The 23,445-nt window shown below is 40.1% G+C and overlaps 1 protein-coding gene across 6 annotated transcripts in view; it reads right to left on the bottom strand.

Moving 5' to 3' along the window:
* The window catches only part of RBMS3 (RNA binding motif single stranded interacting protein 3), a 480,675-nt gene that overhangs the window by 355,402 nt on the left and 101,828 nt on the right, over window positions 1-23,445 (bottom strand). For all 6 annotated transcript variants that reach the window (XM_037070856.1, XM_037070857.1, XM_037070858.1 and 3 more), the window contains exon 3: window positions 1,605-1,696. In XM_037070856.1, coding sequence (XP_036926751.1) covers window positions 1,605-1,696 — 92 coding nt within the window. The remainder of the gene's footprint in view (window positions 1-1,604; window positions 1,697-23,445) is intronic.

Raw genomic sequence — 23,445 nt, 5'->3', positions numbered from 1 at the left:
TTGTCTAATTGTTTTCTTGTTAATAGGTGCTGCCTTTAAATCCAAATCCAACGTTTACATTTTGCATATTTCTAAAAACTATATCATTTGTTTCCAAGATATAAATTACAATTCTTTGTCAAGTAAGCTTTAAACCAAGACATGTACATAATTTCCTTATTAATTACTAATATTAACTTAATCAATCTTAGGTCATGACCAAATTCAAAGCTTCCAAGTATAATCCTGATGAGGAATAAATTACATAGCTGAAATAATTCAAACTCTAATTTATGCTGCCTTGAAAAGCAATTAATGAGTCATACAGGGCAATGAGTCCATCAAAGTAATCTATATGAGAAGTGACCCACAACAAAAGGTTAACAGATACTGGTGGTATCAGTTTGCTGGAAGACAGCGGAAGATGAAGAAAACCAAAGATCCCACCTCCAGTTATCTAAGTTTGAAAATGGAAAATGCCGTCAGTGAACGTCAAAATCATAAAGAATCCCAAGGACTGCCATGTTGCTGACTTTGCCATTACATCATTCAGCTGCCCTGGCAATACTGAAGGGTAAGTTTATACATGAACACGACACAAATGCACCTCGAGGTCGGCTGGCTCTTCTGCCTAACTTCTGAGAATTGGAGATAAACAAACTCACATAGAAACAGTCATCAGAAAAACATTTCAAAAACTAAGTTGCATGTGAGACGAATACAAAATGACTATTATTTTAAAGCAAATAGGTACCAAATAGCCTGATGTTGTAATTTTTTTAAACTCTTTATTTGGAAGTAGTTATAGATTCACAGAAATTTGCAAAGAACATGTAGAGAGATCCCCTCTACCCTCTGTCCAGTTTTTCCCAAGAGTACATACATATTGTGTAATTACAGTATCAAAACCAAGAAATTATATTGGTATACTATGTGCGTCTAGTTTTATGTCATTTTTATCATACCTTTAGATTCTTGTTACTGCAGTTGGGATACAAAACTATTATAAGCAACTGTATTTATTTTCTTGAATATAAAAATGCCTTATAACTTCAGTAGGAAGTTCCAGACTACTTGTTATACATACCAATAAATGTGTGTTGAAATTATTACTATCTAGAAAAGTATTATCTAGGTAAACTCTATTTATAAAGGCCAAAGTGAAATTCTAGCAAACAGACCAAAAAAACCACTTTGGTTAACCTCATTTTCCTGCACAGATAAGAAATCTCCATCATTCAGTAATCAGCTTTCCCCGGTACGAGAGTGGGGAGTTCTTTAGCACTGCTTATCAAAGACAACTTGCTGAGAACTGGACCACTCCAATACTATTTCCTGTTAGAACTCCTAGACACACACACACCTTTTTCAGTCAGAACAGCCCTTCAAAAGTGCCCTTAAATCCCTGGTGCGGTTACCATAACAAAAGAGCACATTAATATATTTGCATATAAATAGAAAAACATATAAACCAGCCAGATTCTTCTAAGACAAACTTATTGTGGAGTTTCTTATTTTCCCTAACAAGTGAATAGAATCCCAATTGTTGCCAAGTGCAATTCTGATACAGCTCACAGCAATGGGGAAACGCATGGTCACCGAACGATCTAAAACGCCAGTCTTACCTTGGCCATCTGTGCCTGCACGCCATTTGCCTTGAGAGATGCTACTGCTTTCTGTGCAGCTGCAGGACTGTCAAAATCCACAAAACCATAGCCTGCGAAAACACAAACCCCTTGTTAGCACACACAAATAGTTGCATCTCTACCGTAACTACGGGATGTGCGTGTGAGATCACACTTGCACTCACGACCCTGGTTGAGCATAAAGTCTGTCAATCGATGGTCCTTACCATGTCTGAAAAATTACAGTATCGTTAAGAATAAAGTAGTAAGTCTTATGCTCTAAACATGGCTTTGGAAACTGGGTGTGCAATCAGCAACCTATTCTACTTTCCTCAATGGATTTGCTGCAAGAATGAGGAACACAAAATCCTCAAAAATATTTTTTAAAGGTTCTCTCTGAAGTTAGTTTCAAAGCCTCAAAAATGGTGATGTTTATAAAAGCCATGATAGAACCTGCCTGAAAGATGTCATCACCAGCAACCTCAACAGTACCTAGCACACAGTAGGCACTCAATCAATACATGTTAACTATGTGAATTAATAAAGATCATTAATGAGAATTAGGGTCTGAACCTAGCTTGAGCTGATTCCAAAGCCTCATTCATTACTGGAGCTTATCTTTCTCAATCACATCTTAAATAAATTATTTTGACTCTAAAGTGATCTGTGATAAAAAAAAATAATGACATAAATATTTAATCTTTTCAAAATAAGGAAAAGATTTTAAACTACATAAAGACTTTTTAAACACCCATGCTACTTGTTAATAAAGTGCAATCTAAAAAGGGCACAAGAGTTGCCTACAGTGTTCACTGATTATGTGCCTGTGTGTGTGTGTGTGTGTGTGTGTGTGTGTGTAGAGTGAGGTCAAAGAAATAGGCAGTAAAGGAGAATAAAGGAAAAAGGGATTTTGCATGCCCATAAAATAGCTGATATGAGTCCAGAACTTAGCCTAACAGCAATGGAAGCTGCCAAGAATGCTTAAACATAAAAAGGCTCAAGAATGCATACGAGGGCAGCTTTGTTTGGCACATCTAAAAAGCCCACCATATGTAACCTATGCCTCTTCTCACGGCGTAGGCAGGGATTGGCCCTGTAGTCATATACTTGTCTCATTTAGAAGTGTTGAGGCGAACGACAAAGGCAGACCTTCTAACCATGCACTGTGACTCCCTCTCCAAAAAACCCCAAAGAAATGTGCAAGAGAATTCAATTACCAAGTTGTTTCTTTTAATTAACTTTTTAATTTTCCCCCCTCGAATCCCTTCTTCTTTCTTCCTCCCAGCATGTTATCCTGAAATGAACTTGTTACCCAGCAGTATACCGTAAAATGCTCTTGAAAAGCTGGGCAGAGTGGCTGTGAAGTTTGTATTTCTAATCCAAAAGAGAGCCTGCTCTGTGAGCCCAGCTAATTCTTCTCTTCCCACAAAATCCAAACTATGTGAGTAACATGAGTGTTACCACCCACTTAGCTGTGTAACATAGGCAAAAAAAAAAAAAAGACAGAAAAGAAAGGAGAGAAAGAACAAGATAAGTCAAGCATTGGAGTTGCGTGGAGTGGATGATAAAAAATGTAGATGTTTTCTCCCATGTGTTAGACACTGCGTGGGGTGGTTGCCATGTGCACACCTGGTGAAATTCTAATGGCTTCATGTCCTATTGTCCTCATGTCCCTCCATGAAGAAACTTCTACATGAAGAAACGGAGGCTTGGGAGAGGGGATACAAATCATTAGCTGTCAACTGGCGGGTCTAGAATCTGAAGCCAGGTCTGCATATGCCCTTTTGAAACACATTATACAACCAACTGCTTTATAACCTCAGTTGGCAAACTATTTCTAGTGGCCCCTGAAGCCTACCATGGAGAGAACACAACTCCTGTAACTCCCTTGGACTTTGAAGTTCGGGCATGGGATAAAACCATTCCACGAAAGAATTGTGCCCAGCTTGTTCATTCGGTACATTTGTGAATGGAGTGGTTGAGTTCCCAGTAGAACTGGCTACATCAGGCACCTCCTTCCACTGCATGCTTTGGCCAGTTTTCCTCATCCATTCCCATGATTATTGTTTCATTCAACAATGAAATTCCATGTCAGGCACTTTGCCAGGCTCAGGGTATATAATAGTGAATAAAACAACTCTCATTCCCATCTTTCTAGTGTTCATGGATGTAAAACAAATAACTATATAAGTGAATCTATAATGAGAAAATAGCCTGTCTCCCTTGAAAGAAAATGACAGTGTATAATGTAGAATCTGACTATTGACTGTTTATTATTGAAAGCCCTAAGGAGCAGTGGTATGAAATGATCGGCATTTTTTAAGTGTCACTTCAATTGGCTTCCGATAAAGATTGAATGGTTGTGGAGAAAGTGGGCAGCAAGAATGGAATCAGCAAGGTAACACCAAGTATAAGGACAAGGAGAGCTGACGATGACCAGTGTATTTAGGAACATGGCTGCCCTTGTGGTTTGCTTTGGGCAAGCGGTGGAGAACAAAGCCTGCCCGAGGAGCCGGAGAGAGAAAGATGGGGAGGCAGAGAGAGTGCTCACCAGCCTTCTTGCCATCACCTGGGCTGGGTGGAGAGTTAGCAAACAGCATTGGCTAGTGGGGAGTGGGAGGTCTCATGAGTTGTTTGTATTTGTTCAAAGACAGAAGACACCATGCTTTTCAACCTTAGGTTCACACTAGAATCATATTGGGAGCTAAAAAATTACCAGTGTTCAGGACTCACCCCCCAGAAAATTAAATCAATATTTTTGAGACTATGGCCCGAATGTTTACACACACACACACACACACACACGATTTCAATGTGAAATCCAAGTAGAGAACTACTGATAGTTTATTAAGCTATTAATAACTATGTATTTGTGGCACATATTAAGGGCTTGTTCTTGGTAATTTTGAATATCTATAAAAAAGATCAAGCAGAAAACAAGAAATTAAAGCTACAGGAGGGCAAAGGGATAATTTATATAATAATATTACAATAATATTCCTGAGCAGGAGAGGCAGTGAGGGGATCTAGAACGTCTACGAAACACAGCACTTTGCTAAAAGAGGGACGCCCTCCTCTGCTCACTGTCAGTGCAGGAAAAACAAAGAGACTCTGGGTGACCAGTGCTATTTCCTTGTATATCCCCAGGTACTGGGACTGTACCTAACACATGGCCTGTGCTTGCTAAGTACCTGTTGAAACAAATTGAGAGCACATTTGAAAGATGCTTCAGTGCTGCATGGGACCACCATGGAAATGAACAGGGAAACAGGCCCCTTAATACACTCTGACTATAGAGCACACTATCCATGCTGAGGAGTCAGGTTTCTGGCATGGCCCTGCTGCCCCAGAAAAGCAAGCCCCACCTTCGGGACTCTCGGCCTCTAGGCCAGTGCAGCTTCTTTTCTCTGGATTCCTTCCTATCCTTCCACACCCCAGATGTTACACAGGGTATTAAAAAATCATGATGCTGATATCCAGGGCTGAACTCCAATGCAAACCAAAGGAATCTCTGAGGAAGGGGACAGCCTCAGCTCTCTCAGATGTGGGGAGGGGATGGAAGGACTTGGAGAAGAGAGGATTTCTAAGGGGCCACCGGGCCAACAAGGACAGATAATGCCTCCTTCCCACACAATATCTTTTCTACTGAAGGCTCCATGCCAACAGGGGAGCGGAGACCAGGTGAAACAAAATGATAATCAGCCACTGGGCAAGGGGAGGGGCTGGGTGAAAAATGTGAAAGATACAGGGACTAAGCAAACAACAACAATTAAAAAACCCTCATAGACACAGACATCAGCGTGGTGATTACTGGAGGGAAAGGAGCCGGGGGGAGAGGATGAAGGGGCAATAAATGGTGACAGACACTTGACTTTGGATGGTGAACACACAATACAACACACAGATGATACAGAATGTATACCTGAGACCTATATAATTTCACTACCCCATGTCACCTCAATAAAGTCCATTAAAGTAACTAAATGAGAAAATAGAATAGAAATATATAAAACTGGCAAAGCAAATTTGGGAACTGGAAGAGTGGACATTATTAGAAGGATTTAGCACCAACAAAACAGAGTTTCTTATTCTTGTTATTTACCTTTAAAAATAAATTTCACCACCTAAGAAAGAATAAACCACCAGAACTGAAATATTTCAGAAATGTCTGTGTTTCCCATTAACATTTCACTAATTAAAATCAAAGTTCAGAGGTAAAGATGTCCCAAGCAACCCTGAAAAACACTACAGATTTTAGAAACAAACACGGCGTTCCTGAGTCTCACGTGACAGCATCCACCACTTCACAATGAGAAGAAAACAAAATGAAATACAAAGTTGCCCCCGAAGAATAATGATGCCTTTACTAAGGAAAAAGCAACTTCAATTTGGTTTCAATTTGCTTTCCTTAATGACAAATAATCAAGTCTGGGAACAGGAACCTCTGTAGCTACATCTGGTGAGGGGCAGGGTCGGGGGGATTAGTTCAGCTCCAGCTAATAATGCTTTATGGTGAGTGCTCAAATCCTCGATAAAACACCCATGACTGGTAACTATCGGAAACCCCAGCCCGAGTGGCTGGAAGCCCACCCGTCTCACTCCTCAATTACATAATTAAGCTTGCTTGGCAGTGGGTTCAAATGAATTAGAACTGAATGTCACTGTTTTCGCCACACACCCTGTCCTTGTTTTCCTTCCTTGGGGCGGGGCGCAGGGGGGTGGTGGTGAACAGTCCTGCAATTAGCGTGAAGCAGAGCAGCAAGAAAGAACCACTCCACGCTAATTAGTTCATTCGCCAAAAACACTCAATCCATTGGCAGGTAGAATCAAAGCTTCCCTGAAATGCTTCAAACTTTGGGTGTTAATTTAAATTGTTGCTATTTTTTTGCACTGCAAGCCTGATGACTTTATAGAAATATATATATACATATATATATATTTATAAATGGAAATAGAGTTTTACAAACAATGGTATTGCCTGAGGGTTCCGCTTCTGTTTTCTTTAGCGCATTTGTAGGCAGCTTCTTCTCTGTGACCTTTCCCATTCGAATGGACGGCTGCATGACAATCTGCTTGAGTTTTATTAAATGTTTCTTTTCCACCTTTACCAGCCTACTGGATACCTCAGTGTTGCTACTGCCTCCCTACATTCCCATTTATGCTGCTTACTTATTAACCAATATTGGGATTGTTCTCCATGCAGGGGACAATGAAAAAACCAGAACCCCAGCTTCAGACTGCTAATGGCACAGTGGCAGCTGAAGGGGACTTGCTCTCCAAGTGTAACTAACTGCACATTAAATTTCACAACATTTGCATTGCTCTCCCTCTTTAGAATGACTGTCATAAAAGCCGACTTGAAACACAGATGGCTCGATGTAGCACCCAACTTCTTGCAAAGATGATCCAGCTGTGAGTCGAATGCAATTTTTGAACAGAATAAACGAACACTTTGTCTAGGAATTATATGTTCAACTGAAGTTCTCCTCAAGTTTAACAATTGGAGATGTTTAAGAATTGCCCTTCCATAAATCCCCCCTCTTTCTGCTTAGGCTGTACAATGTTCTATGGCTGTTGGCCAGGCTCAGAACATGAAAACTGAAAATCAAGGAGATTAAAGTGGTCTGCAGGAAGGAAGGAGTGGTTTGCATGCTTCCTGGAAGTGATGAAGTCTAGGCTGCTTCCGAGTCAGTCTACGCTGGGTGTCGCTTGCATCCACCCCTAAACTGTTGAGTTATTGCCGAATGTGTCCTCTTATTACTGGATTTCCTAGTTCTCTGCATCATGTGATCAAAGGAGGTAGCCGAAAGACAACACTGAAAAATTCTTCTCTACTTTTATGTTTATAGTACCAGACTAAGAAGAAAACCCAGTCGTTTCCTTAGTATCTTTTTTTGCATCCAGTCTATGTGAGTAATCATAATGAAACAAGAGTACGGCAGAGAAACCTACACAATAGAAACACGGCCTAATTTAGACGTGTGAAAAACAAAGGCGAAAGACCACGCCTGCTGGAATGCAAGAAGCCAGAGAGACAAGAGTGCTTATTCTGAGGGAAAAATCTAAACCATTCAAATCTGAAACCACCTATGCTTTGAAGCGTCTTTATGAAATAAGATGCTTCTACAGGAAAGGAGAGCATACGAACTTCCTATGCAAAGAGCTACAGCCCTTAGACACCGAACAAATACAGGCGAAAGAGATGGGTAACCGTGCAGTGTATTTCCCAAATGTTTGAGCTTAATTACTTAGAGATTCTGATATTCTAGAGCCAGAAACGCTAAAATGAGATATGGTTTTTGGAACAAGATCTGCCTGTTAGGAGGGACACTTTTGAACCATGATGGGGTTTTCCCATTACGATTATTATTATTATTTTATTTACTAAATATGTGTTATGTGCAAGGAAAATAGCATGCTGGACACTGCAAGAAAAACAGACCCTCACCCTGACTCAGTGGATTGAGTGCCGACCTGTGAACCAAAGAGTCACAGGTTTGATTTCCAGTCAGGGCACACGCTTGGGTTGTGGGCCAGGTCCCCAGTAGGGGGCGCTCAAGAGGCAACCACGCGTTGATGTTTCTCTCCCTCTCTTCCCCCTCCCTTCCCCACTCTCTAAAATTAAATAACTAAAATATTTTTTTAAAGAAAGACAGACACTCTGCCTTTCCTTTAAAAGGAAAAACAGACACTCTAATGTGGCTCTTCCTGTCAGCAAGTTTATGGTCTACTAGGGTAGAAAAGGAAATGTAAATACAGCGGAGGGTCCTCTCACATGTAGGGGTTAAGTTAGGTGAGTATGTGCATAATGACATATTCTCATTCTGTTCAGTATGCATGGTTTTGTGTGTATGGTTTTGCTCATCAGGGTTGAATACCTGAGTCAGGTCCCCTTTTGGTGACTGATATGATGGTAATATCATCCACATTCTAAATCTGTGTACATACGTCTTATTCTGTCTTTCTGTTCATCAGTTTCTGTGCCCAGCAGAAATGAATGAAGTTAAATACAAGGTATGCAGAAGAATCAGTCCCGCATAAAAGGAAAAAAGAAAGTGCTACTATTCTAAAATGGCAAATATTTCTCACAGCTGGCACAAACTCAGTACATTTTGTGTGCAAATGACAAAAGTAAAGACCAGGATAAATAAATCAGGCCCTAAATGGCATTTCCCAGCAGAAGAAAACAATTACAAAGTCAGACAAATTTAGGGAGCAAAGTGCTTAGTAGTATGCCACTTGAAAATGGGATACTTTCTCATTCCATTTATGTTGTACAAAAAGTCTTATTAAACCAAACACAAATTCAAATCCCAAAACTCACTTCCCTGCTCACCCCTTTCAAGTGATTTTTAAATGAGAGAAATTGCTTCTTTATAGTGAATAAAGTCAAAATTAGCATCAGGATCATTATTTATTGGCTTAGACAGATCACTGTGCTTTATTAAGATTAAAGAAGCTCACTGATTTGCCAAGGTTTTTGATTAGACCAACCATAATCTTACTACAACATTTTGGAGATTGGGAGAGCAGTCTGTTTGGCTGCAAATGGGCAGACTAACCCCTGTGAATCGTCTTGCGAAGGTTTCCTTTGCTAACAGGCAGTGCTCAAACATATGTCTGGTGTGAATCATTGGACCTCTGTGTTTCTGCCAGCCAAAAGAGCAGGAGGTACAAGTATGTAACACAATGTGGTTGCAGAAGCAAGCCAGGGTACTGATGAAACAATTCCACTGAGTTTGTACTCGTGATGGAAGCAAGCTGTAACTGCATGTATCTACCAACCCAGTGCACAGCAGGGTAAGCAAAAGGAACTGTGATTGTGTTACTGAGGGCTCGTCCTTCCCTCCCTCTCCTTGCTCTGGTATTAGGGACAGGTTGAACCATAGACTATTCCTACATCGGAAGAGTAGGAGAGGATGGCCTCCGTTTGTGAGGATCATGGGAAGTACAAGTCCCCCACCTCCACTCCCCAGACACTGTCATTCACATTCACATTCAAAGGCTCTCTACCCAATGGCCTGGGAAGCACGTTTATAGTCTTACACATCCTTCGACCACAGAGACATCCCTAACTCGCCACCCATTCATCTTTGCAGGATGGCCATTATAGCACAAATGGGCAGCCACTCAGAGGGATGCATTACTAGTGTAGCTCGGTGCCAGAGAGAAGAGAAAGTGAATCTTACATACAGGCCAACACATTTCAGAAGCAGGCACTACCTGTGAGCCTCTGTGACCCTCCAGACCCACCACTTTATCTAAATGTCTGTATGAAGCCCTGTGTCCCTTTGAACACTGTTATCTTCCTAGGAAAATGCTCTACCCATAACCTTCTTTCCAAATCTTTGACAAAACTCACTTTCAAACCCTCGGGAAGCTTCTGTTTGAGTAAAGTCATGCACTTCCTCATGGACCCATACTTTACTGCATACAGTCTTCAGCTGTGTGTTTGTTGGCCTTATTCCAAATATTTTAAATAAATGTCCACAAGTACTGTCCTTATCACTCNTAGCACAAATGGGCAACCACTCAGAGGGATGCATTACTAGTGTAGCTCGGTGCCAGAGAGAAGAGAAAGTGAATCTTACATACAGGCCAACACATTTCAGAAGCAGGCACTGCCTGTGAGCCTCTGTGACCCTCCAGACCCACCACTTTATCTAAATGTCTGTATGAAGCCCTGTGTCCCTTTGAACACTGTTATCTTCCTACGAAAATGCTCTACCCATAACCTTCTTTCCAAATCTTTGACAAAACTCACTTTCAAACCCTCGGGAAGCTTCTGTTTGAGTAAAGTCATGCACTTCCTCATGGACCCATACTTTACTGCATACAGTCTTCAGCCGTGTGTTTGTTGGCCTTATTCCAAATATTTTAAATAAATGTCCACAAGTACTGTCCTTATCACTCTGAGAAATGGTGGCTTTTCCATGCCCTTGGACCCCAAATGACTTTTCTTCCTCCCAGCTGGTATACCAACCACGATCTCAGTGCAGTATTAGAATTTAAAAATTAAACTTGAGTGCACACGTGGACAACACAGTTAAAAAAGTAAAAATCAAGCCAAGCTGAACAGCATTCTGTGAAATACAAGTCCCCTTCTACCTAGACCTTAGCGCTCTGGCCTGCCTTCCTATGGACTGTCCTATGATTCTTTCTGATGCTCTGATATGACAAAACCAAATAGGGCTACTTCCTTAGCTCTTCTGATTGTATTTATTAGAAGAACTCAGAGATATCTAGAGTAATAAAAATTCTTGCCATCAAAAAACTTGAAGTCAAAAATATTTGTAGTTAAGATTTTATGAAAGGTTCCACAATTGTCCATTTCCCCCTGAGAATAAATAGAAGTGTTTTTTCTTGTAATTTTAAAAAGTATACAAATTTATTGAAGAGGTTTTAGTCAACATGAAGAGAAATGAGCCATGATGCCACCACTCAAAGACAAACTAGTAATTTAATTTTTCTTTATTTTTAACCAGATGGTATCAGATCATGCACACACTTTTATAATTGGTTCTTTTTCTTCATGACATATGTGGCTACTTTTCCTAGTCAATAAATATGGACCTCTATAATCCCACCAATTTATTATTTTCAGCCTCTCAAGTACCCAAGTCTTTCTTAAAGGTTCCTAGCTTGCAAAACTGCTTTTACTCCAACTCTTTGAAAGAAACAAATAATAGTTTTAAAGCCTCCTAGATGGTAAAGAGTGATTTTCCTAATTTTTTTTCTCCTTCCAAGATATTTCAAAGATAGACCCTTATATACTGCAATCCAAATATCAGAAACCAGTTAAATCAAAGCAATAGCATCCCGAAACACAGGGGGAAATGGAAACCCATTTTCCTTTCCAAGTTGGATCCGTCTCAAAAGAATTATGAAAATACACCAGGACTTTATGAGACAAAATTTCAGACTTGTGATTCAGAAAGGATAACAAGAGTTTGGAGAGCCATTATATTCATAATTACAGATTTATTTACAAGTTAAAAGTGAATGTTTTTCAACAAAGACATGTTTCCCCCAAGGAAATTTTACTATAATTTGTACATTGGTAGGCTAGCTAATAGTACCAACTCTTTTTTTCCCCATGAACAGCTGGTGACCCATGACTTACAGCTTAGGTCTTCTCTATTATAGGTAAGTTTGTCTTGAAGAATCCTAACCGTCCAAAAAGAATAGGATTTCATGATCCTAGGACACGCTGGCTGGGTTTAAGGAACCACGACCAGAATGGTTACGTACAGTTGCCCTAACTGGAATCGGGGCCTGGACCACCGGGGAAGTGGCTCTACAGGCAGAGCCCAGAGGGTTTCTGCTGTGCTTGTATGTGTGCGGTCTGTGGACCAGCAGTGGTAGCATTACTCGGGAGTCTGTTAGAAAGGCAGAATGTCTGGCCCACCCCAGATCTATAGAATCAAGCTCTATGTTTTGATAAGTTCTCCAGGTGATTGAATAGACATTAGAAACCAAGACACCCTGGTCTGTCATAAGCCACTCATCCAGTCAGGACCGTGCCTACTATTCTCAAAATTGCAGAGAAAATGGGGATCTTAAATGCCATCTCATCCAACCTCATCCTGCTCTTCCAATTTCCCTGCCATCTCTCTGCCAAACACCCCTGCAGATTCCGTCAGGACAGGGCTAATGTTAGGGAACGCCCAGTCTGCCAAGGCAGCTCACACTAGAGAAGTGCATTTGATAGAAAACTGCCTGGTGTAGGTGAAGGACGGAGATGTTGGCATCATGCAGCCTGGGTTCAGCACCTAGCTCCTCCATTTTATAGCAATGAGTCCAATGGCACAGAACGTTCAACCAGAATTAGAGGTAATAATACTATTACCTTAATTATATGTTGGCTTTGAGCACTGAATAAATTTAAATGCCTCTAAAGCGCCTGGCCTAGTGCCCAAGACATCCTCTCTCTCAAACTCCCTCACCTTCTAGAACATGCTGAGTTCTGGCACCTTGATTTAACCCACGTGCCTTAAGTACATCCCAACAACAAGGCAGGCAAGTGTAATCTCTTCTCTGAATAACAAATCTATATATTTGAAAAGACAGCAATCCTCTCCCTGCCTCTATTTGCAAAATGAATATTTGAAAATAGGGGATTGAGGCTATTTTTTACATAACAGCCAATTTCAGAACAAGTACATGCCTTCCTTTCTCTTTTTAATGTTTGTCCTTCAGAGATATGCTTCATTCTGTTTAGTTACACAGTTCAAATTGGCCCTACATTAACGTACTCCCTTAAAAAAGCGATGTCCATTTGAGGAGGCAGGTAACCAATGTGAAGAGTGATTATACAATGAATGTATTATGCAAATTCCAGTGGACATTTTATGCACACTGAATAAAGAATCAAATTAAAGTCTCATAACCCTTGGAAAATTAGAGTTAGCAAGCACAGAGGTTGATTTGCCCTTGAACACCAAAACTGCTAAGAGCAGACATTCCCCCATCATTTCCACAAACCTGAACCATTTCTGAAGGTTTCAGATTAAAATAAGAAATCCCCCAGGGGTCATAGAGGTCATCTATTTTTACAGGAATAATTTGGAGTTGCAATTTTAAAGTGTTATGAGTTGGAAGGCATTGGTGAACTTCTGTGACATATTTTGAAAAGCTAATATTCCAGGTAATCAGCCAGTTGAAAACACCAACAACTGCATAGCGACAGGTAGACGGGAAGGTGAGGAGGAAGGTTGCTCCAGATTAAGCACAGGAGGATAGATTCACAGAGCCACCCCCACCGAACAATCCAGAGTGGAAGTTGTGCACTAGACCATTATGTCCATTCAGACCTTCTTCACTCCGTGTACTAATGGGACATAATAGCCAGCTTCTTATTACACTGTTGTGTCCACCTCATTGTGACTTGCCAACAGTGGTCATATCACTGGACTCTACAGAGAAATAATAGTCCATTAAGAAAGATAATGTACCAAAGTCCAATCTTCTTCTGTCACCATATATTTATTACCTCCCTCCTCCCATTCCACTCCGGTAACCACCACAGTGTTGTGTGTGTCTATGAGTTTTTGTTTGTTTGTTTTTTCATTATCTGTTTTTAATTTTATATCCCATGTACAAGTGAAATTATACAGTTCTTGGCTTTTTCCATCTGACTTATTTCACTTAGCATAATATTCCCAAGATCCATTCATGTTATATTTCATCTTTTCTTATGGCTAAGCTGTGTTCCATTGTATACATGTACCATATCTGCTTTAGCCAATCATCTATCAAAGGACACTTTGGTTGTTTCCATGTCTGGCTACTGTAAATAATATTGCAATGATCACAGTGAGGCATATATCTTTATAAATGAATATTTTAAAATTTTTCATGTGGCTACCCAGAAGAGGGGTTGCTGGGTCCTCTGGTAACTCTACACAAAATACAATATACAGATGATGTATTATAGAATTGTACATGTGAAACCTGTGATTTTATTAACCAAAGCCACCTCGATGATGTTCAACACAAAAGGATAATGTAGAGAGTCTATACAGCACCTACATTTTGGAGAACAGAGAAACCGTCACTAGCACCTCGTTAAGTCAATAAGCAAGTACCGGTGTGAATCAAGTAGGTCGAAAACCCATTCTGCTCCCACTTTTGGCTCATGGAGCCAAAATGTGGGCTCCAGGACCAAGAACGGCACATTCATTCATCCACTCTTAGAAACCAACTCATTTCCTGCCCGCCCGCTTTGGGAACCAGGTAGACTGTAAAGGAGAAAATAGTGCTATTGATTTCACAAATGATCAGTGAGGTCTTTCTCATAACTTTTGTGCTATGTGGGGGACGGGGGCAGGGGGGCAAATAGGACATCGATTGTCTCATATGGGAATGAAGGCGCAAGCCCAATGGAGAAACAGCCAGTTAACACCACGATGTTCATTGAAGGCTGTCCGTGGTCTGCATTTCACAAGTACAAACACACAGAACACATGGCATGATGATGGAAGGAAAGATTTTTTCCTGAGTAGGAGAGTGATAATAAAGGTGATGAATTGGAGCTTTTTAACGTGTGCTTTTCCCTTTTTTCCTTTTTAAAAAGAGTTTATTTTTATTGCATTTTTCCATCCCCATGTATCCCCCTTGTTCCCTCTTCCACCTCCACCTACCTGCCGCCCTCCCACAATCACTACACTGCTGTCTGCGTCCATGAGCTCTTCTTCTTTGCTTACGATGTTTTCATGAACTTTGTTGAGGTCCAGCTCATGTAAGATAAATGCCCACTTCCGTGTTTTGTCTGATGAATTTTGACAAGAACTTGCATCTGTAAAACTGCCATGACAATCAAGATATGAGAGCTTTTCATCACCCACAAAGCTCTTCCATGTCCCTTCAGAGCCACCCTGCCCACAGCGTCTGGGCCCCAGTAGCCACCAAGTTTGCTTTCTGCCATTACAGAGGAATTTCGCCTGTGCTAGAATCTCACACAAATGGAAGCACGCAGGATGTACCCCCGTATTCTCTTTTTGTTCCTTATTCAACATAATGATAACACACAGAGCAGAGAAGACAATGGCATTCTATCAATAGTCTGAGCAAAGACTTAGGGGCAGGTAAGAGAGGGGTCAGCAAGGGGTGAGTTCAGGAACCTAGCACAGACCAAACAAAATCCAGACTAAAGACGAAGGGTTGGAGGAGTAACACAGGACAGATGCCGTGAACTGACCACACGTCGTGGAGAACTTCTGAACAATTTTTGCAAATCTCTGCTCCCTCATTATAGTCTGGCCAAGTTGTCTCAGGGCTGTCGCGCCTGTTACTCCCTCTGAGCGTTCATCTCCCAGACTGTGCAGAAGCTGGGTTCTTCCTCTCCTCCATCAGCTTCTATCACCACATGCAGTGAATGTCCTCCAGGTCACTGGGCACAATCTGGGGTTACTTCACTCGTGAGATGATCATATTCTACGCTAACACACCGTAAAGGCCATGATTGCAGAGAACGGGATAGTTTTGTTCATAACTGGACAAATCACCAGGTCTCACTGCCCTTTCTGATTCATATCAGCCACTGAAAGAATAAGTATGTGAGTGAATGAATGAATAAATGAGAAAATTCATAATGGATTACAAACCTTTGTTTTTATCCAGTGACATGTATAACTCCAGGCATTATAAGTCACACAACTCTCTTTGACAAATTTAAGGCACAACATGAAGCCTTGTAAACTTGCAACATTGACCCTAAAATTACAGCATTGGCCTGATTCTATTTATATACTTTTGGGCAAAACAAGGCAAACTATTTAACTGTGGCAAGACCTGATAGATACTGATGTAAAAGTTACCCTAACTTTTGATAGTTGTTATTAGCATAATACTAGTAAGTGATAGTAATAATATGATAGTAATTACCAGCATAAAAATGCAGAATTCTCTTTTCTAAATATGTCAAATATGTGCTGTAAATAAGGAGGTCAGGTGTTTTGGGTGTTAATGGTTTGGCTGTTTTTGAGGAACTGGAGTTTTATGCCATAGGATTTAAGGTGAGGTTAGCAGAGCGCTGTTTTTAGATCAATAAATAACTTTGTGGCCAGGGCTTGCTGGCTGCTTGCTTAGTTTATTATGACTTCACAAAAGTACCCAGGAACAATATTGCTCAGTAGAAGGGAAAAAATACGTGAGCTGATGACCAACAAAACAAAACAAAACATGATGATCAACAATGTTTACAAATAAGGGCAGTTTAGAAAATGCCAGAACTCTGTAGTAAAAGAGGACAACTACAAACGTAGCAAAATTACTGTTTTCAAGTCCTGCTCTTTGAACTTGACCTTGGAAATGCTTTAAACACACAAACAGTGGCGCAAGCCACATCTTTCCCCTTTCTGACACAGACATACCACATTAATAACTCATTTTCTATAAGCTCCTGGAAGCTCTCCTGGTGGTGTACCCTAAGGTCCCTGCGCCACTTAACAGATACCACATACAGGGTACATATGTGTTTGGGATATAATTTCAGTTTCTCTCCATCGACTGCTCATGAGGGAAGAATGCATTTCTTTCTCCTTCATTTATGTCAGCTCCTTCTGCCTTTGAACAGGAAGCTTCTTGGAATTCCCTCTGGGCTTCAAAAACACATGGAACAAAAAAATAGGCTTGTGTGAGAGAGCTTGCTTCCTCTCCCTCTGAAGTAGGGGAGGGTGAAACAAAACACGGCTGAAGAAAAGTTCTGTTGCTCAGAGCTTCCTCTTCTAGGATGAGAGTTTCAGTAACACCAGGTAGTTTGAGATTGCTCTTTAAACCATACTCTTTTCTTGGAAACAATAGAGTCGACTTGTACCAAACCCAAAGTGATGGCGTTATCTTTTCCAGCAGCTGACTTGCCTAAGCTGACCCACCATGTGGCAGGATGACTTCTATTCTGAAAAAGACCCAAGGCTGAGGCAGAGTCCCCGACCCCTTCCCTGACAAGTTTCTGCAGGGTGTTTTAAACCTCGGGATTTGAGAGCTACACCTATCACAAAGCAAAAACAATAAAACGAAAAGCGATATACTTTATGCTGTGCACTTTATTAAGCTTTTATTCACAGTTTATCTCATTGAAATCTCACAACAACTCTGTATAACTATCATTACTCCCATTTTGCACATGAGATAACCCAGGCTCAGAGAGTCAAAATGATCTCAGTGCAATATAAATGAGCTGCATAAATGGTAATTGTGCCGCAGGGCTTCGTGTGATGTATGTTTTTTACAATAGCAATTATAAATTCAGTAACATTTTCTAGCAAATGGGCTTCAATTATCATACTTACACATGACATATAAAAGGGTTTAAGAAACTCATCTGTTGGGCTTCACTGTCTACAAAACTAGTACAATGTAAGCCTTCAATAAATACCAGTTGAATGAATGAGTGAAAATAGGATATTAAAACATCTGTTCTTGTATAATTGTGCTAGAGGCTCTTCCTTTAGCAATAAAAATAAAAAATCTAAGAGTTTCCACATTGATATATCCTGGCTGAGGGTTCAGATAGGTGTGAGCTCAATACTGTGTCCTCACCACCTACCCGCAGGGGTGCCTGGAATGTGTGAGATGCCCAAGAAATATTGATTGAATGAATTCATTAATGAATGGCCTCTGAAAGGGGAAGGACAGACCCAGGGTGGTCGCCAGTCATTTCGGGTGGTTGATAGTAAGGGTAAAGCAAGAAACCTCTGAGAGATTCAGAAGGATGTTTTACCAATTGATACGTATATTTCCTCTTCTCTGTGTTCCAAAGAAATAGAAACAGTCCTGGCCCATATGTATGAACGGGCAGCATTTCTTCTGTAGACCTTCCGGTTTCTTTGCGGGAAGGCCGTTAGCAATGAGAGAGAGGACAGGTTATAAATGGAAAAAGGCAGTCCTCTACACCAGCCTCCATTTTTAGAGCTGTATCTGATTGTGCCCTTGGAGGCCAGCATCACAAGAGACCTCGTCCTGCACACACTCTCACTCTCTCTCTCTCTCTCTTTCTTGCAGATCCAACCATGAAATTTACAACCTTATAAACCTCTTGAATTGATTTCTTTGTTTTTCCTCTCCCCCGCCACTTCAAAGTTTTTTCTCCTAGACATACCTCTACCCTTAAGTTCTTCAATTCTCATCTGTAAGCCCCAAACAGAAATGAAGTTGTTTAGGTAAGTTGTTAGTTACTTATTTAGGTAAGTTGTTAGTTATAGGGAACTGTTTCACATGGCGTGGTGAGTACAGCCCAGCCCCATCAGAAAACTGACAGGCATGAGTCAACACACAGGGAGCCAAACCCACAAATTGGTTTTCCCGTGGGGAATCAGGCCTGCATTGTACCTAGGCTGCTTTGAGGTCTGCTTTTTGCTAAAACTCCTTCACCCTGAACTGAGGCTACAAATGTTTACTGCATATCTTTAAAGTAACTTTCTAAAATCTATACCAAATCTCCCAAGGAGGAATGTAACCAGTTCAGCCACTTTCTCCTTTGCATTTGCAAATATCCTTTTTCTTTGTAGTAATTCTCTCTCTCTCTCTTTTGTGTTCTGTAAAAGGTAACCACCTAAAGTAAACCTGTGAATAGTAAATGAGGACCATCTTCAATGTGATGTGCCCAGAAAAGCAATAAAAGCCTGTCCAAGCAGGGGTCGGGCCCTCTCTCACTCAGAGAGAGGCCATGCCATCCCTTTGCCTCCACAGGACTCCTGCAGTCCATGCGAATTTGGTCATCACATCTACAACACAGAGACCCCATGGGCAGGGGTCTGCATCAGTTAGTATCTCAAAAGTGACTTCCCCTAAATAAACTGTATTTGTGACGTGCTGATTTTCCCTAGAAACTGATCTGGTGTTAGGCTTCAAAGCAGTCAGTGCTCATGGGGGATGAGCATGGGTTAGGGGAGGAAAGGGCTGGGTTGGGATATGTGTATAGAAACAGTCTATGGAGAAAGAGAGTAGCAATAGAACTTCCTTGCCTGCCATTGACAAGAAGTGTGGCACCCCAAGAGGTTGAACCATAGATTTGGATCTCTGTACCGGAAGCAGTCTTACATCCTGTAGGACAGGTGGTAAAAGGGAAAAGAAATAGCTCCGTTGTGCGGAGAGGGTGAATTTGGGATTCAACCTCCGCAGAGGTAGCAAGTCATCACTTTACACCCATAACTCCGTAATCAACACAGCGGCGTCTTCCTTACTGACCTGTGGCCACGCAGGACAACCAGCCCAGAGGTGTGATCTCGATGGTGCATGGCTTTTACATTTTTAAAAATTCATTTAATTCATTGCAATGTATTTTCCAATTTGAGACATTTCAGGTAAGACTCAGGTTATTACCTCCTCTTTAATAATTGGGAGATGTGGAAGCGACACGCCTTTGTGAAAAGCGATGACTGTCACTGATCAGGGGCTGCTAGCTTCCTTAGTTCGGGTGTGACTGTATTGGTCTGCCATAGAGCTCACCTAACCACACTCACTTCCCATTCTTGCCCGGAATGCTCCCAGCTGAGGCAAATAAGCAAAATGAGTCAAAAAGTTGGATTTCTGAAATTCTAACACCTTCGGGTCTAAAAATTCAGATTTACATGATAACTGAATCATGTTCAAGGATTAAAGGAATTTTACACAACATTTTCATTGTTGCCAGTTAATTATACACTGTTGTTCCCATGCTCTGAGTCAGTCTATTTTATAGGAATATGTATATATGGCTTTCAACTTCTTGCCCAAATAGACATCGCTGTTTTGAGAAACAACCCACTGAACAGCTCAGTTAAGCACTTGAACTCATACCACAAGGTTTGGTGTCAAATATTGATTATTAATTTCTGTATCTCCCTTTCCTCAGTGGAAAATTAAGATAATCATATTACCTGTTTATAATTCATAAAGTTGTTGTAAATATTAAATGAATTAACCCATATGTAAATTACTGGAATCAGTATCTGGCAATGTTACTTATTTTTTTCACTAAAGAACTCACATGGTTTAGATTAAAATACGTATTTTTAATTACTTTATCATTTACAAAAGGTATGTCACACAAATAAGTCACAGTGCTGCTTGTGTTGATTTCAAGTTCATAAGACAAGGATTTGCACACAGCCATGATTAATTGCACTCTATTCTCTTCTAATTTACTGAATGATCTTGAACTGTTCTCTAAACCTAATAGGCCTATGTTTCATTTTCTATGTTTATCAAAGGAAGATAGTCATGCTTTTGAAGTGTTTTGATATTTTAAAACATGGCATTCCATATTGAAATATTTGGTTTTTATCATTTCATTATGAGGGAAGTGTTTGTACTTACTAAGGCATTTTAAAAAACATAGTTCATGTAAGAAAATGCCATCATTAATTGCAGTCAGCCCTATATTTTAAAATCACATCTTTTAATTCTACTATGTGTTCCTAAAGCACTTGGGGGCATTTACTATATATTCTAAATATGGTTTTATATATACACGCAGTGTTGAAGAAAAGCATTTTGTAATCCTCACATGAAAATATCAAACTTAAATTTTACTAATGACTTTCCCCATTTCAGAGACTTTTTGAAGATAAGATTCTTTTGTACTTTATTTTTATTGCTGACATTATTACAAATGTCCCTCTTCCCACGGCCTTTCCCACTGCCCCCCAGGCTCTGCCCGGCCTTCCCTCTGGTCATCACCACTACTGTCTGTGTTTTGGGGTTATACATATGTGATATGTTCTTTGGCTAATCCCCTCAAGTTTTTTTTGTTTCAACTTTCCATCTTTGTTGATATGTGCATATGTGCTGGGAAGCTTACTTTTTATATACATGTACACTCTGTACTATTTGCATTGCTAAGTGAACTAAGTAGTTCCAAATAGCTTTGCATATTTTTATGTAGCTCACATGTGTGGCCATGAGAAATCCCATGATCTTAGGTAGCAATGGGATGGAATGTAGCCATAATGGTATAAAAAGGATTCTTAGCCAGAGAATATAATTAATTATAAAATTCCAGGTTGGCTCTTATTTTTGGCATACAACATTTTCTTCTTTTTTTTTGAAATATAGTAACATCAACTTTCAAAAAGCAGGAAAATCTATAGAGTATTTGTACCTTTCTGTGAGAGAATGCTTGGATTCTCTCATCGTCATTTTCACCCATATTGAGTGAAATTCACACCCTTGGAGAAATATAAATAATGATCATACAGATACACAGCCATCTATGAAAAGTAATTAAAATATTTTTGGAGGCTGGAATAAATGAAGAAATTATGACTAATACTGAGCTGAGTTCTGGCCATGCAAAATATAATACCTTTGCATGTCACAGAGTGTCTGGCACCCACTGGGCATTTTCTAAGATCTGTTGAGTTGAGTACTTAGGGAATGAGAAATTCAAGTTCATATAATACAAATCATAATGGTCTTTGAAAGTAAGCTCTTGGGTTAGGTTCACCATCTAGAAAAATATGAATTAGCAAGTGTACTCAACATACATTAGGCAGTGGTTCATTTTGATTTCATTCCTTCATTCAATAAATGTCAAAAAATACCTAACGTCGCTGTGCAGATCACTTATTCTTTAGAAGACTAGTAGAGGTTCTGAAATGTTTAGTGGACAAGTCAGTGTGGTAAATTCCAGAATCATTAATATTAAGTGAACTTTTTTAACATGGAGACTTTTCTGGGCCTTTAAGATCTGAATGTGCATCGTCAATGTTTAACGAGTGACATAAAATGTGATGTGATGGCAAAAGAATTCGCAGATGGCATTTGACTGTCCGGTGCAAAGGAGGGGTGGCTCCTTCATCACCCTGACAACATTTAGACCGGTTCCTTGGGGAAAGTTACTTTCCCCAATATAAAATTAATGCGTGTTCACTTAGAAAATACAGAAAGTTGTCAGGATAATAATAAAAATGAACTATTAGGACATGGCCTTGAGATAATCACTATTAACTAATTTTGAAATTCCTGACATTCTGTTTCTATGACATCTATCTCTCCCATTTTAATTACATCTCTTTATATTGTTAAATAACTATGTGCTTACTTATGTGTGTATTAGTACAATACTAGTATTTTTCTACAGCATTAAAAATCTTCAGAGATATTGCAGGACCTACAACTGTGTAATCATTCCAATGTAGTGGAGTATTTCTGTTATTTTCCTTCCCAAATTCCACTTGCTATGAATCAGTGGTTCTCGATGTATGGTTCCCGGGCTACATCAGCCTCACACAGAAACTTTTTAAAAATTAAAATTCTTGGGAACTATCCCAGACCTACTGAATCAGAAACTCCAGAGGGAAAGCCCAGGGTATACAAAAATTTGAAGTCTTTGCATGTAAGTGTAATGATTGATTACTTTTATTTCATAGGCAGGTAATTTCATGTTATAAAATTTATCATGTTTTATTCTGTATCTAACTCAGAGACATAGTAAGAGCTACTATATGACAACTACTATAAATTTGCTTCCTTATCCTCTAAAATTTTGTGATGCAAATAATTCTTCGGGGCAAGTGTAATATTGATTCCATTAGAGAAATCCTGTATTTTTCTCTTTTTTTTAATATAATTTTTATTTAATTCTTGTTCAAGTACAGGTTTCTGTCTTATATTCCCAACCCTGCCCGCCCCCCACCCCATGCTCCCAGCCTCCCTCCCCTTTCCATCCCTCACCCTTAGTTATTGTCCATGTGTCTTTTATACTTGTTCATGTGAGTCCATTCCCTTTTCCCCTATGATTTTCTCCCCTCTCCCCTCTGGGCCCTGACAGCCTGTTCCATATTTGAGTGTCATTGGTCATATTTTGCTTGCTTGTTTGGTTTGTTTAGATTCCTGTTAATGGTGAGATCATATGATATTTGTCTTTCACCGCCTGGCTTATTTCGCTCAGCATAATGCTTTCCAGTTCCATCCATGACGTTGCAAAGGGTAGTAGTTCCTTCTTCCTTTCTCCAGCATAGAATTCCATTGTGTAAATGTACCATAGTTTTTTGATCCAGTCATTTACCGATGGGCATCTAGGTTGCTTCCAACTCTTGGCTATCGTAAATTGTGCTGCTATGAACATCGGGGTGCATAGGTTCTTTTGGATTGGTGTTTCAGGGTTCTTAGGATATACTCCCAAGAGTGGAATTGCTGGGTCAAAAGGCACGTTCATTTTTAGTTTTCTTAGAAAATTCCATACTGTTTTCCATAGTGGTTGTACCAGTCTGCAATCCCACCAACAGTGAACTAGAGTCCCCTTTTCCCCACAACCTCTCCAGCACTGGTTGTTTGTTTCTTTGTTTATGATAGCCAATCTGACTGGTGTTAAGTGGTATCTCATTGTGGTTTTAATTTGCATCTCTCTGATAGCTAG

The sequence above is a fragment of the Sturnira hondurensis genome, unplaced genomic scaffold (assembly GCF_014824575.4).
Source record: "Sturnira hondurensis isolate 20B ecotype Veracruz unplaced genomic scaffold, ASM1482457v3 Scaffold0019006, whole genome shotgun sequence".
Taxonomy (NCBI): domain Eukaryota; kingdom Metazoa; phylum Chordata; class Mammalia; order Chiroptera; family Phyllostomidae; genus Sturnira; species Sturnira hondurensis.
The sequence above is the reverse complement of the archived record's forward strand: the minus strand, read 5'-3'. Positions and strand labels throughout refer to the sequence as shown.